The 14,245-nt window shown below is 45.9% G+C and overlaps 1 protein-coding gene and 1 pseudogene across 1 annotated transcript; both read left to right on the top strand.

Moving 5' to 3' along the window:
- The first annotated feature begins 266 nt into the window (after positions 1–266).
- On the top strand, positions 267–1,404 carry LOC147247013 (protein FAM200A-like; annotated as a pseudogene).
- Positions 1,405–2,655: 1,251 nt separating this feature from the next.
- On the top strand, positions 2,656–12,075 carry cinp (cyclin dependent kinase 2 interacting protein). Its single transcript, XM_086182351.1, has 5 exons — positions 2,656–2,778; positions 3,501–3,667; positions 4,220–4,352; positions 8,630–8,759; positions 11,752–12,075. Exons 1-5 carry the CDS (start codon positions 2,773–2,775, stop codon positions 11,952–11,954), a joined length of 639 nt encoding a protein of 212 aa, XP_086038477.1. The 5' UTR covers positions 2,656–2,772; the 3' UTR covers positions 11,955–12,075.
- The last annotated feature ends 2,170 nt before the right edge of the window (positions 12,076–14,245 follow it).

Here is a 14,245-nt window from a genome sequence, read left to right as displayed (position 1 = left end):
TTAAACGCTGTTGCTGAGTCTTTATTTGAATATAAAACAAAAAGATGAGATGTGTGAAAAAAAAATCAAACAAATCCAGGTGTAAGCGACCAGGAAACCAGAAATAATAGCAGGTGACGGACTGGCACCGCTTGATGCAGCTGTTCTGACTGCACTGTGCCTGTCTGGCTACTGATGAGTCCCACATGTTACTGATGAAGCCCAGCTTTTGGTGTATGTGAGATTTTTTCACAAAGATAAGAAGGAGCTCTGTGAGGACCTGCTGGGTGTTAAACCACTTGAAACACACGCAAGAGGAGGGGACAAATATGCAGCAATAAAAGAGATGTTGAGAAGGAGGGGCATAGATCTGAAGCAGGTTGTCCCTGTCACTACAGATGACGCCCCTGCCATGGTGGGAAAAGAGAAGGGGGCTGTGCCAACAACCCATATCTCATTGCTTACCACCGTCTCATCCATCAGACTCGTCTGTGTGCCACTCTGTCAGATCATTTTGCAGAAGTAATGAACACAATGATGAAACTCATCGACTTCCTCAGGGCATCCTCATGCCCTCAGCATCATCTCCTGACAGAACTCCTGGAGGATGTTGAAGCAAATGGCAAGGACCTGCCACTGCACAACAATGTGAGGTGGCTGAATAAAGGCAATGCACTGGGACGTTTCTGGTCTATAAGAGAAGAAATATCAGCTTTCCTAAAGCAGGTCAAGACTCAGACAGCAACACAGTTTTCACCTTTTCTGCAAGATAAACACAATATGGATATGGTTGCCTTTTTGGTTGACATTACATCACATCTTAATGAGCTCAACTTAAAGCTGGAGGGCCAGAACAGTCCAGTTGCTGATTTGATGACAGCTGTTCGCTCTTTCAAGACCAAGCTGGACATTTTTGAAGAAGATCTCAAAGAAGACCCCACCCTAACCCTAACCACTTCCCAAAACTTTGAAAATTTCAGTAAAAGGTTCAACAGCTTCTGCCTTGGGCAGCAGCTCCTCCTGCTAATCCAGAATCCTTTCCTCATCAGAGAAGTTAGAGGATTTTCGAAGGAGGTCACAGAGACATTCAAGTGGGCACATGCAGGATCTCTACAGCTCGAGTTCATTGGTCTGCAAAGAGATGCTGCATTAAGAGAGCATTTTTTAGGGAACTGACCCTGCTGCTTTCTAGCTCCAGACTGTGTCTGAGGATGTGTTCCCTGGTCTACCCAAAGCAGCACTGCACACACTGACTGTATTTGGATGGACTCACAGCTGTGAGTCAGCTTTTTCCATGATGAACATTATTGAAAACAAGTACCGTTCTATAGACTCACCAATGAATACCTACATATCTGCATGAGATTTGGTGACAGCTTTGGTGACAGCAGATCTCAAAATTATGTTGTTACATTTTTTCTCTAAAATGATGGGTCATCCATAGACAGGGTCAGCAGGGTTAGGTGTTGTCAGGGTGTACAGTAGAGTTCCCTCCATCACACAGAACAAAGCCTGTGGAAACGCTTCAATCACAGCCCAGCAGTCACTTCTGGAGCATTCAATATTGTATTTATGACTAAAACGATCAAAGTCAAATCCCTTCAGAGCCAGAAATTCAGAATTGTGTTGCTCTTCACCATAAAACTTTCAGTATTAGTTCTCTCTATATTGTAAATCCTTGCAGATAAAAATACCCAGATATTGAAGCTGAATTTTACTTGCAATACCTTGACTAGACACTAGGGGGGTAATCATGAATCGCCATCAATTCACATTTATTCAAATTTAGACGAAGCTCTGAAGCTTTACAGAAGATGGATGTAACCATTAGAGCCTGTGATATGTGTGTTGCATTTTTGAGGGAAAGAATCGTATCATCCGGCAGTTGGGTTATGATCAGAGATCGTTCCATCACATTTCACTGCTTTATGTTATCTGCATGTTTAATTATAATTTCCAAAACTTCTGCAACTAAAATAAAGACTAAAGGTGAGGCCGACAGCCTTGACGTATTCCGCTCTTCAGTGTAAATCTTTTATATGTTCCCACTGGGACTATCAGCAATATTTATATCGTTATAGAACATCTTTATTACTTCCTGGAAGCATTCACCGAAACCAAAATATTTAAAAGTATCCATCATAAACAGTGTTCAACTGTAGCAGATGCTTTGCAGAAGTCTAAAAACAGAATTAAATAATCATCATAGACTAACAAGTCCAAAGCGAATCTAACGTAAATGTGGACTGACCGTTCTCTGAGGAGTCCAGACTGAGATGAACTCTGAACTCCCGTACCCGGCTTTACGAGCTCTGACGTGCCATTGCCGTCCTAATTTTGACAAAAGACGGTTTTTGGGGAGCAACAAGCAGCTTCAATCATTTCAGAAATGGTGTTCATCACATGTTCCATGTTCAACTGACGTCAATTGTTCCGTCAACGCTGACTGACTGTAATTTATAATTATTTATGCTGGTATTATAAATGAAAATGTGCTCAACAGTGATACTGACCACGTCGAACCAGTCTTCGAAAACGGGACTCTGTTTCATTTTTTAGGCTCATTATTTCTAGTGAAGACCAAAAAAATAAAAAAGCAGGGTAAAATAAGGGAGAACTCAAGACTTGGTCGACCGGTGTCTTTCTTGGTTTCCATTTGGATCAGTTTTACGTATTAGTTTTTAAATCATGATAATCGGCCACCAGGAGGCGTCACCGAGCAGCTGATCAACCTCAGAAGAAGAAGTCAGGAAGTGGACAACAGATGGAGAGCATGGAGGATGCATCGATGACATGGAGGTGAGAAACTTCTGCACGGTCCGCCTGTGGTCCGACGGAAGGGTTGTACTGGCGGTGTAGCGGTTCAGGTTAGATAATGGACACCAATGCAGCACAAAAAGTGAAATAGTGGCATTTAGAACGCAGTATCTGTCACTTTATCAAGTGGGCGTGATAAAGACAGAGGTGTGTGTGTGTGTGTGTGTGTGTGTGTGTGTGTGCGCGCGCGCAATAAGCTTGTCACGTTTCTACCGTGTCTCGGGGGTGGGTTCAAAACATGGCTGCCACGAGATTTAAGTCACGACTCCGTTATCAAATTTTGTCAATGAAAAACGCTATGAATATTATTATTAAATTATTATAGCAATGTTTCCCTTTTGACCATGGCAAAGCAGTATGGAGCTGATTCATGATAAGTGGTTTTTACCTGCAAAACCAATCAAAATACAAAAGAAAGAAATGAGTATTTTAACATCATCTATCAACCCCAGAGCTCAGTACGTCACTCCCATAACTTTCAGCATTCTTCCACTTTTCGACTATTTCCAGTTCACTACTTTTTAGCCCGACACACATTGATTCAGTCATTCAATTATAAATCTCAACACCCATACAAACTGATCTCATCCTCAATTGATGTTCAGGTACATTTAGGTGATATCAGGTTCTTTTTTTATATACCTGGCAAGATAGGAGAATTAAAGGTGCAGACTCAAATAATACTGACTGTTCCTCCTCCTCAGGATCCTCAAATGAGATCAGCAAACAGGAAGTTGTGTGCAGTCACAGGAAGTGCCCGTAAGATCAAAGATAATGCTGCAGACTGGCACAACCTTAAGGTTCGCTGGGACAAACTCAACGATGAAGGATTCCAAATAGCAGGAAACATCATCAACCTGAAGCTGAACAGGTGAAAAAAGCCAATATGTTAAAAAAAAAAAATCCGCACAGCACCAGAAACAGAACAATCATGAACATTTTTCAAAACTGGTGCTGGTGATCTTAAAGATGACATCATCAGATGGTGTGCCTGAGTGTTGGAGCAGCAGGCTGCTCCACAGTTATGTGTTGTTGACCAGCTGTAGGTTATCTGTTTTAACTACTTTGTTAGCAATGAGCTATGCTGACACTTAAATTTGTGGTCATCACCAGTAGAAACACATCACTAGCAGGGGTCAGGTGACAAGATCAACTTTTCCTGACTGATGGACCTGAACTGTCACTCAGGTCTGAATTACTGATGTTCAGCCTCCAGAGCATCAGCTGTGGTTACACCTGTTTTGGGTTAATTTAAATAATTGGGTGACCTTAATGACACGCTTTGGAGGAGAAGAGCTTGAGCTGAAGAAGAGGCATGTAATGCTGCAGAGAAGATCGCTTAGTTCTTTGGGAGAGGTTGGTATTCTACATAATCCATTCTACATAATCTAGCATGTTAGCTGTCGTCCTTCCTGGCCTTCAGGTCTCAGAGTGAACTGCATCAGCAGTGGGTGGATGAAGCTCCAGCTCCTCAATCGGCTCCATGGCAGCAGGCGGCCGGCACTGCAGATCTGCTGAACGAATGCTCCAAGCTGCACCACATTTTGGAAAAAATGGTGAGAAACTGAAAATGGTTCTCATTTTCTGAGGGGTCCACACAAGTCTGATAGTTCCCATGATGCACTGACTCCATGCCATTAACCCTTTCTAACTCTCTTTCAAGACCCAAGAGTATTCTTGCGATGATTATGAAAAAATGAACGCACCAGAAGAAAGATCAGAGCTTCTTTTTTCATTTCTAAAAAATGCATATCCTTATAAGTTCACTCACTCTTTTAAATACTTGAATGGGGGTTGGTCTCTTCAAAACCTCATTTTCAGAAAAAAAGCTGAGACAGCATTTTTAGTAAAATAAGCGATTTTCAACATAATGAATATGAAGTTGGTTGAGAAATGATTAAGTATTGTATTTGCATTATATTATTCTGATGTTTTTATCATGATGTTGTCACACTGTAATGTTCTCAGCAGGTTCTTACCTTGTTCTCATGTTCTAAAATTCCTCTCATGTTCTCATCACGTTTTCATTTTGAATTCTTGTCACCTCATGTTTGCACTATGGTCTCGTCACATTCTCATATTCTGAAGGCCTCCTCATGTCTTCTCACAACATTCTCAATTTTTCCTCATGCTCTTCTTACGGTCTTGCCCTATTCTTGTGTTCTTGCCATGGCAGCCATTTTTCTTTTCTTTTTTACTGATTCAAAAAGAAAATGTGACTTCAGTGGAGCTGTAGCCCCCACCCTCTTCCTGTGTGTCCTTCTTCATTAACCTGCTTACAGCAGATGACCACTGATCACCTGTCTCACATGACCACGGAACAGAGTCCCACCATGAACAATCATTTGTTGTAGATTCTTTATGTATTTGATGAGCGGCAGAGATGGAATGACAGTCACCTGTGCGTCAACTGCCAAATCAAGACTTTTCTCATTGAGTTGTGTTTACTGGACTTTTAATATGGAACTCCAGTATGACATAAACACTGCACTTCTAGGTCCAAAAACAAGGCAAGGCAATTTTATTTGTAGAGCCCGTTTTCACAAACAGTTTGTCTCAAAGGGCTTCACATGGCATCATAACAACATCCTCTGCCCTCAGACCCTCACATCGACTGAGGAAAAACTCCATAGGAAACCCTTTTTAACAGGTCAACAAGTGGAAAAAAAACTCCAGAACCCAGGAGCAGCAGATGAATGGATATTGTGGTTCTCCAGTAAACCTGTCATGCAGGTAGAGGAGGAGAAGGGATACTCTGGTGGTCCAGGACCAGTACTGATGATGAGTTATTACAGTATACAATTAAAGCAATTATACAGGAGAGAAAAAAACTCCCAGTGAATAAATACAACTATCAAATCAAGTCATCGTCGTAGTCGTCGTCCTCCTCTTATCCGGTGGGTCCGGGTCGCGGGGGCAGCAGCCTCAGCAAGGAAGCTCAGACTGTCCTCTCCCCACTTCCACCAGCCCTTCCGGGGGAATCCCGAGATGTTCCCAGGCCAGCCCAGAGATATAATCCCTCCAGCGTGTCCTGGGTCGGCCCTGAGGCCTCCTCCCGGTCCTACATGCCTGGAACACCTCCTGAGGGAGGCGTCCTCACCAGATGCCTGAACCACCTCCACTGACTCCTCTACCTGGAGGAGCAGCAGCTCTACTCTGAGTCCCTCCTGAAGGACTGAGCTTCTCACCCTGTCTCTAAGGGAGAGCCCAGCCTCCCTGCGGAGGAAACTCATTTCAGCCGCTTGTATTCAGGATCTCGTTCTTTCGGTCATTACCCAGAGCTCATGACCACAGGTGAGGGTTGGAATGTAGATTGACCAGTAAATCGAGAGCCTTGCCTTTTGGCTAAGCTCCCTCTTCACCACAACGGACTGCTTTGGCGCCCGCAAAACTGCGGATGCTGCCCCAATCCGCCTGTCAATCTCCTGCCCCATCCTACCCTCACTCGTGAACAAGATCCTGAGATACTTAAACTCCTCCACCTGGGGTAGGACCTCCCCCCCGACCTGGAGTGGGCAAACCACCCTTTTCCGGCTGAGGACCATGGCCTCAGACTTGGAGGTGCTGATTCTCATCCCAGCCGCTTCACATTCGGCTGTGAACTGTCCCAGCAAGAGTTGAAGATCGTGGCCTGATGTAGCTAAGAGGACCACGTCATCCGCAAAAAGAAGAGACGACACCCTCCCGCAACCGAACTCGACCCCCTCCACCACCCGGCTGCACCTAGAAATTCTGTCCATAAAAGTTATGAACAGAACCGGTGACAAAGGGCAGCCTTGGCGGAGTCCAACCCTCACTGGAAACAAGTCCGGTTACTGCCGGCAACACAGACCAGACTCTGGTAGAAAGACTGAATTGCCCTTTGTAAGGGGCCATCCAACCCCATACTCCTGGAGTACCCCCCACAGGGTGCTCCTGGGAACACGGTCATAAGCCTTCTCCAGATCCACAAAACACATCTGGTCTGGTTGGGCAAACTCCCATGCCCCCTCCAGCACACTAGCGAGGGTGAAGAGCTGATCCACGGTTCCACGGCCGGGACGAAAACCACACTGCTCCTGCTCAATCTTAGGTTTGACTATCCCCCTGACCCTCCTCTCCAGTACCCTGGCGCAGACTTTTCCAGGGAGGCTGAGGAGTGTGATCCCCCGATAGTTGGAACACACCCTCTGGTCCCCTTTCTTAAAGATGGGGACCACCACCCCAGTCTGCCACCTCAAAGGCCCCGCCCCCGATGTCCACGCAATGTTGCAGAGACGTGTCAACCAAGACAGCCCCACAACATCCAGAGCCTTGACATACCCAGGGCGGATCTCATCCACCCCCGGAGCTCTGCCACCGTGGAGTTGCTTAACTGCCTCGGTGACTTCTGCCCAGGAGATTGGACGACCCCCCCAAGCACTCCCCAAACACTGTCTCCTACATGGAGTATGTCTTCCCCTGCCACCTGATCCAACTCACCACCAGATGGTAATCAGTTGACAGCTCAGCTCCTCTCTTCACCCGAGTGTCCAGAATATGCGGTCAGGGGTCAGATGATACGACTATAAAATCAATCATAGACCTGCGGCCTAGGATGTCTTAGTGCCACGTGCTCCAGTGGGCCTCCTTATGTTCGAACGTGGTGTTAGTTATGGACAAACTGCAACTTGCACAGAAGTCCAATAATAGAACACCACTCAGGTTCAGGTCGGGCCTGCCATTCCTCCCAATCATGCCCTTCCAGGTCACGCTGTCATTACCCATGTGAGCGTTGAAGTCTCCCAGTAGGACAATGGATTCCCCAGTCGGGACACCATCCAGCACCCTTCCCAAGGACTCTAAAAAGGGTGGGTACTCTGAACTGGTGTTTGGCGCATAAGCGCAGACCACAGTCAGGACCCGTTCCCCGACCCGAAGGCGCAGGGAAGCAACCCTTTCGTCCACCGGGGTAAACCCCAACATACAGGCAGATAGCCTGGGGGCGATCAAAAATCCCACCCTGGCCCTCCGCTTCTCACCCGGAACAACTCCAGTGAAAGAGAGTCCAACCCCTCTCAAGGACTTGGGTTCTGGACCCGGAGCTATGTGTCGAGGTGAGGCTGACTATATGTAGTCGGTAACGCTCAACCTTTTCCACCAGCTTCGGCTCCTTCCCCGCCAGGGAGGTGACAGTCCATGTCCCAAAAGCCAGCTTCCATGACTGGGGATCCAACAGCCAAGGCCCCCACCTTGAACTGCCGCCCAAGCCACAAAGCACCAGACCCTTCTGGTTCCTCCCACGGGTGGTGGGTCCATGGGAGGAAATCAAGTCTAAGCTTGAAAGTCACTTCTTTGAAAATGGCCCTCGTTCAGGTGTTGATAAAAAAGGGATGGATGAACTTAAAATGAAACCATTTTTGAAAAGTACAGTACTGAAGGAGATTTTTCAGGTATCTGTACCTCATCTGAGTATATTTAGTACTTTTGAACATGAGTTTAGTGTGAATAAACTGGACCAAATTTATCGCTCTGTTATTTTGTGCCTTCCCAAATCGCATCATAACATGGATTCCAATTTTTTTTTTTAAATTCTTCTCAAAATGAAATGGTTAATTGTAAAAGACTTCATTATTTCGGTGAATTCTGTTTCAATTGATTGCAACCTGGTTTTATTTGGCTCGACGGATTACATCTTGTGAATTGACATGGTTACCTCCTGACCTTAACAATGTTCAAACATGACTCAAGATTGTGAAAAAAACTGAACATATCAGAAGAGAGATTAAAGCCTCTGACCAGGTGGTAGTACTGGTGAGTTCCCACTGCCTGCGGTCAGTGTGGTTTATGTGGATGTTTGTTTTCTTCCTCTCAGGCCATCATCATGGTGAAGATGCAGCGTGTGATGGCCTCACAGCGAGGCATCTTGGATCTGGAAGAGTTTCAGTTTGGACGCGGAGGCAGGAAGGTTCCTCTTTTCCACAGTTGGAACACCAAACAGTTGGGTGAGTTGACCTTTAGGATTACCCCTAACCCTAACCCCCCCCAAAAAAAAAAAAACCTAAATTGCCCCCACAGGGACAAATAAAGCTTTCTGAATCTGAATTGTGACTGAATACAATTCATCTGATTGGTTAAATTTTCTGGGCCCAGTTAAGAGACCAGCACCTAATGATCTGAGGGTTCTGGGGGGGTTTGAAGAAAGTGATCAGGTCAGAGATGCATTACTCTTAAGTACTCTGGCTGTAGTATATTTTGATAATGAAGCTGTCCTGTATGTGGGTAGTTTGCAGAAAAGGGCATTACAGTAATCTTGTCTAGAGGAGATGAGTGCATGAAGCAAATTTTCGGCGTCTGACGGAGAGAGGATGGATCTAATTTTGGAGATGGGTTTTGGAAGCTAAAATGTCCTTGTTATACCGCTAATATGACTTGTAAAAGTGAGCTCTCAATCCATGATGATATCTAGATATGGATAGCAAATTGTGTCACTATAACATGAATGTGAATGATTTATGTATTTTGTGTATTATTATATGGCCAGCAGGCCAAGCGGTGTGCAGCCATGGCGGTCAGGGAGGGGAGGCGGCAACTTGCCCACTGTTAACAGTGAGGACGGGAGGCTGCTGACGTCAACTGGGGAGATAATTGGGCAGTGGAAGAAGTATTTTGAGGAACTCCTCAATCCCACCAACACGTACTCCATGGACGAGACAGAGTTTGGGGAGTGCTTGGGGGGGTCGTCCAATCTCCGGGGCAGAAGTCGCCGAGGCAGTTAAGCAACTCCACGGTGGCAGAGTTCCAGGGGTGGATGAGATCCGTCCTGGGTATCTCAAGTTTCTGGATGTTGTGGGGCTGTCCTGGTGGACACGTCTCTGCAACATTGCGTGGACATCGGGGGCAGTGCCTTTGGAGTGGCAGACCGGGGTGATGGACCCCATCTTTAAGAAAGAGGACCAGAGGGTGTGTTCCAACTATCGGGGGATCACACTCCTCAGCCTCCCTGGAAAGGTCTGCGCCAGGGTACTGGAGAGGAGGGTCAGGGGGATAGTCAAACCTCAGATTGAGGAGGAGCAGTGTGGTTTTCGTTCCGGCCGTGGAACCGTGGATCAGCTCTTCACCCTCGCTAGTGTGCTGGAGGGGGCATGGGAGTTTGCCCAACCAGACCACATGTGTTTTGTGGATCTGGAGAAGGCTTATGACCATGTTCCCAGGAGCACCCTGTGGGGGGTACTCTGGGAGTATGGGGTTGGATGGCCCTTTACAAAGGGCCATTCGGTCATTCTACCGGAGGAGCGAGAGTCTGGTCCGTGTTGCCGGCAGTAAGTCAGACTTGTTCCCGGTGAGGGTTGGACTCCGCCAAGGCTGCGCTTTGTCACCGGTTCTGTTCATAACTTTTATGGACAGAATTTCTAGGCGCAGCCGGGTGGTGGAGGGGGTCGAGTTCGGTTGCGGGAGGGTGTCGTCTCTGCTGTTTGCAGTTGCTGTTAGTCTTCTTAGCGCCATCGGGCCATGACCTCCAGCTCTTGCTGGGACAGTTTGCAGCCGAATGCGAAGCGGCTGAGATGAGAATCAGCACCTCCAATTCTGAGGCCATAGTCCTCAGCCGGAAAAGGGTGGTTTGCCCACTCCAGGTCGGGGGGGAGGTCTTACCTCAGGTGGAGGAGTTTAAGTATCTCAGGATCTTGTTCACGAGTGAGGGTAGGATGGAGCGGGAGATTGACAGGCAGATTGGGGCGGCGTCCGCAGTGATGTGGTTGCTAAAGCAGTCCGTTGTGGTGAAGAGGGAGCTTAGCCAGAAGGCAAGGCTCTTGATTTGCCGGTCAATCTACGTTCCAACCCTCACCTGTGGTCATGAGCTCTGGGTAATGACCGAAAGAACGAGATCCTGAATACAAGCGGCCGAAATGAGTTTCCTCCTCAGGGAGGCTGGGCTCTCCCTTAGAGACAGGGTGAGAAGCTCAGTCCTTCAGGAGGGACTCAGAGTAGAGCTGCTGCTCCTCCATGTAGAGGAGTCAGTGGAGGTGGTTCAGGTATCTGGTGAGGACGCCTCCCTCAGGAGGTGTTCCAGACTTGTCCGACCAGGAGGAGGCCTCGGGGCCGACCCAGCACACGCTGGAGGGATGATATCTCTGGGCTGGCCTGGGAACGCCTCGGGATTCCCCCGGAAGAGCTGGTGGAAGTGGCTGGGAGAGGACAGTCTGGGCTTCCTTGCTGAGGCTGCTGCCCCCGCGACCCGGACCCACCGGAAAAAGTGGAGGACGACGACAACGACGATATATATTTTATATATATTTCTTAAAACCTGTCTTAAAGACCACTTTTATTCCTACGCTTTTGACCCAGCATTAGACTGCATTTGTTTTTTTGTTTTGTTTTTTACTATTTCTTATTGCTCTTATGTACAGCACTGTGTCAGCTGTGGTTTTATTTAAAGTGCTCTAAATAAAGTTGAGTTGAGTTATATTGAAATTTGAAGTGGGTAGCTTGAATTGTTGCAATAAAAAACAGGAGTTAATAGCATAATTGGGGCCCAAGGACAACTGGCGTGAGGCCCTATTGAAATGCAAGGAATTTTCTTTTTCCTCCTCTTCTTCAGATGCCTTTTTGGCAGTTTAGTTCAACTCAACCTGGTGAAAACTGCAATATTTTATGGATTTTGTGAATAAGTATGCAAAAATGCCTTGAGGGTGCCCATTAGAAATGTAAAAAATTCAGGAGAAATACCTTTCTCTCATCCATAAACCAAAAATGATTCTGCTTGTACAACTTGCAAAGACCTAAGAAAATGTGCAGTAGGATTTGACATCAAACCTGCAGGATCTACTGACTCTAATTTGTTGTCTTCTATAAATGGAATGTGAGAATGAGCACTAACTTGAAATTGTCATCTTAAGGATTTTTTTTAATATTCTACCTGTTGATATTAAACTCTTGGTTCTTAACATGAGCAACAGAGACTAAATCAAAGTTATATTGACCCCCATCTCATTTCAGATGAGGCATCGCAAATCTTGTTTGATGCCTTCAGTAAAGAACTGCAGTTGAAGCACTCCATCCTGCAGGAACTTGCCCACACCGCGACCTCTGACCTGTGCATGGTCTACTTGTCCTGTTGGCTACATGAGCCCTTCATCCCCCCTCAGACGAGACTGATTCTGGAAGCCCTGCTGCTGGAGACTGGGCATCGCCCAATCTAATGTACAAAAGACCCTGGGCTCGCTTCCTCTGAGGTTAAGAAATTCACATAGATCAAAAACCATGAAAACTCAATTTAAAGGCCACTAATACAATAAAAAAGTGCCACTGAAATAAATGAAATAAGACGTCCTTGTGATCTTTAAAGGGTGGGGGCTACTGGGCTGGGTCCGGTTGAGTATGTGTGTGTGTGTGTGTGTGTGTATAGGATGGCAGCAAAGAGCCACTGCCATTGTCTTGGCACTGAGTTAGGCGCTCTTGGCTCTGTCCTGTCCTGCACTGCAGCAAATGAGTTGTTTGCTGTGGCTGGTCCTCTTATCTGCAGGATGTTGTGGAGAGGGCGGCTGGGGTTTCCTTGGAGAAGAGCGCCCCTCTTCACCAAAGTTACCACTGAATCCGAGGCTCCTGCCAAGTACTGAACTGGCCTTTTTTTTATCAGCTTATCCACTTTTTTAATGTCTGTCATACTACCTCCCCAACAGGCTTTTTTTCCCCATCTGCTGTCAGCCTTACCAACAAGGCCCAGAAACCCCCCTGACACTCTTACACTCCACTTCTGCTTCCGTCTCTGTCTGCCTGTCACATCGACAGTACCGAAACTCTATGCGTTACATTAACGCTCAACTTTGACCACTGTTCATTGGCACCTTTTCCTTTGCACATTTGACTGTGGTATTTATTACTGCCTACTGCACTGCTCCTTTATCCCATAAAAGATTGTATATATTTATATTTATATTTTTTTCTGCACTTTAAGAATTTAGTTTAGTTTATTAGATTGCATGCATTAACAACACCACAACAAATTCCTCGTGTGTGTAAAATCGTACTTTGCAAGAAAGGTTTTTCTGATTCTGAGGCAGCAGCACACATGAGGGCACCTGCCACTATCCACTGGTAAAACATACGTGGCATATCACTACATACATATGATGATCTCAGCCTGCTGGCCATGCACCTTCTGGTAAAGGGTGTCTGTATTTACTGGCCAGTCCAGCCTATCATCTAGGTGCTTATTAAAAGGGAAAAAAATAGGTGTGCATCACTTAAGTATCTTGCCCTGTGGTCGCTGAATTGCTGATGGTGCAAAAGCAGTGGAGACTCGGCTGAACTCATCTACCTTTTCCAAAGCAACATTTCTTGGGTGGTCATGGTCCTCATTCATGTCCACACCTCTCTGGTATGATGTTTCAGCTTGCTCTCAGCCTTCTTTTCTAACCCTTCGGCATTGTCTTGAACCTTTACTGGTCTTTGTCTCTAAATACCCACAACTTCAGTTTCAGAGTCCCATCATGTTACTGCGAATCCAGGGTTTGTTGTTGGGAGAGTTTGCGGTGGGATCTAAATAACACATTGTTGGGGTGTTTTCAGTTAGGACTCATGGTAAAAAGGTGAAATCATGCCTATGAGTGATTTACAGAAATGTTCCAGATTCACCAATATGTCTGTACTTGGGATTTTCTGTAAAATGCAAACAATATCTACAAGCCGTGCAGGCATGTCATAGCAGTTCTCATAATCAACCCGTTGTTCTCTGAAACCTTGAAACTTCAATGCTAATGGACTGTGTACCATTTGTGACTTTGGAGACATTGAGTTTAAACACATAAATTGCACTTTGGGAATCATAATTGTGGGGATATTACTGAGGTTATGGGTTGGCGCCCTACCTGACGACACCACATACTGACCAGATTCATCAGCATCATGGTCACCTGTGTGACCACAGACAGACAAAGCTGGAGCTCACTGTGCATCTTGTGCATTCATAGCTGAGAACATGAACACACCACAATTCTTTTTCCTTACGTTATGGCTTTGTTGACACCTTGATTTCACTACTTCCACTAAAAAAATGTATTTCCAGCAATCTTTCTCACAGCTGGGCCTCAACATCAGTGTATATAAAATGGTGTCCTCATTTCCTTTGCTATTGAGCCAATTTACAACTAATGGACAGCTGACCCTCTATGGTTGCTTGAAGGTGTTGATTATGCTATTTGACAGGTTCAGCAGCACCTGTCCCTTCCCTACAAGTGGGATTTATTATGTTTTAAGAGGCTCATTTATTAGCTTTTCCTAGGGGTATGAATGTGACATGGAATGTGACACGGAACACACATACAGCTGCAACTTGAACAAAAAATGCAATCAATTTATGTGAAACTAGGAATATGTTGTTAAATGAGCACTATGACGGTTGCAGATCGGTTCCGGACACTTATTCTATTGAGTCTGTGCTCCTTCATGTACCTGGAAGTAGACAAGTACTGGTTCAGACCCACTGGTTAAA

This window comes from Aulostomus chinensis, chromosome 17 (genome assembly GCF_037954235.1).
Source record: "Aulostomus chinensis isolate RoL2024-O1b breed Wild chromosome 17, RoL_Achi_v1.0, whole genome shotgun sequence".
Taxonomy (NCBI): domain Eukaryota; kingdom Metazoa; phylum Chordata; class Actinopteri; order Syngnathiformes; family Aulostomidae; genus Aulostomus; species Aulostomus chinensis.
The sequence above is the reverse complement of the archived record's forward strand: the minus strand, read 5'-3'. Positions and strand labels throughout refer to the sequence as shown.

What these genes read in the sequence shown, in the direction of transcription:
- cinp (XM_086182351.1), top strand. An exon ending in ACCACATTTTGGAAAAAATG is followed by an intron (nt 4,353 to 8,629) that starts GTGAGAAACTGA and finishes TCTTCCTCTCAG; the next exon opens with GCCATCATCATGGTGAAGAT. An exon ending in TTGGAACACCAAACAGTTGG is followed by an intron (nt 8,760 to 11,751) that starts GTGAGTTGACCT and finishes ATCTCATTTCAG; the next exon opens with ATGAGGCATCGCAAATCTTG.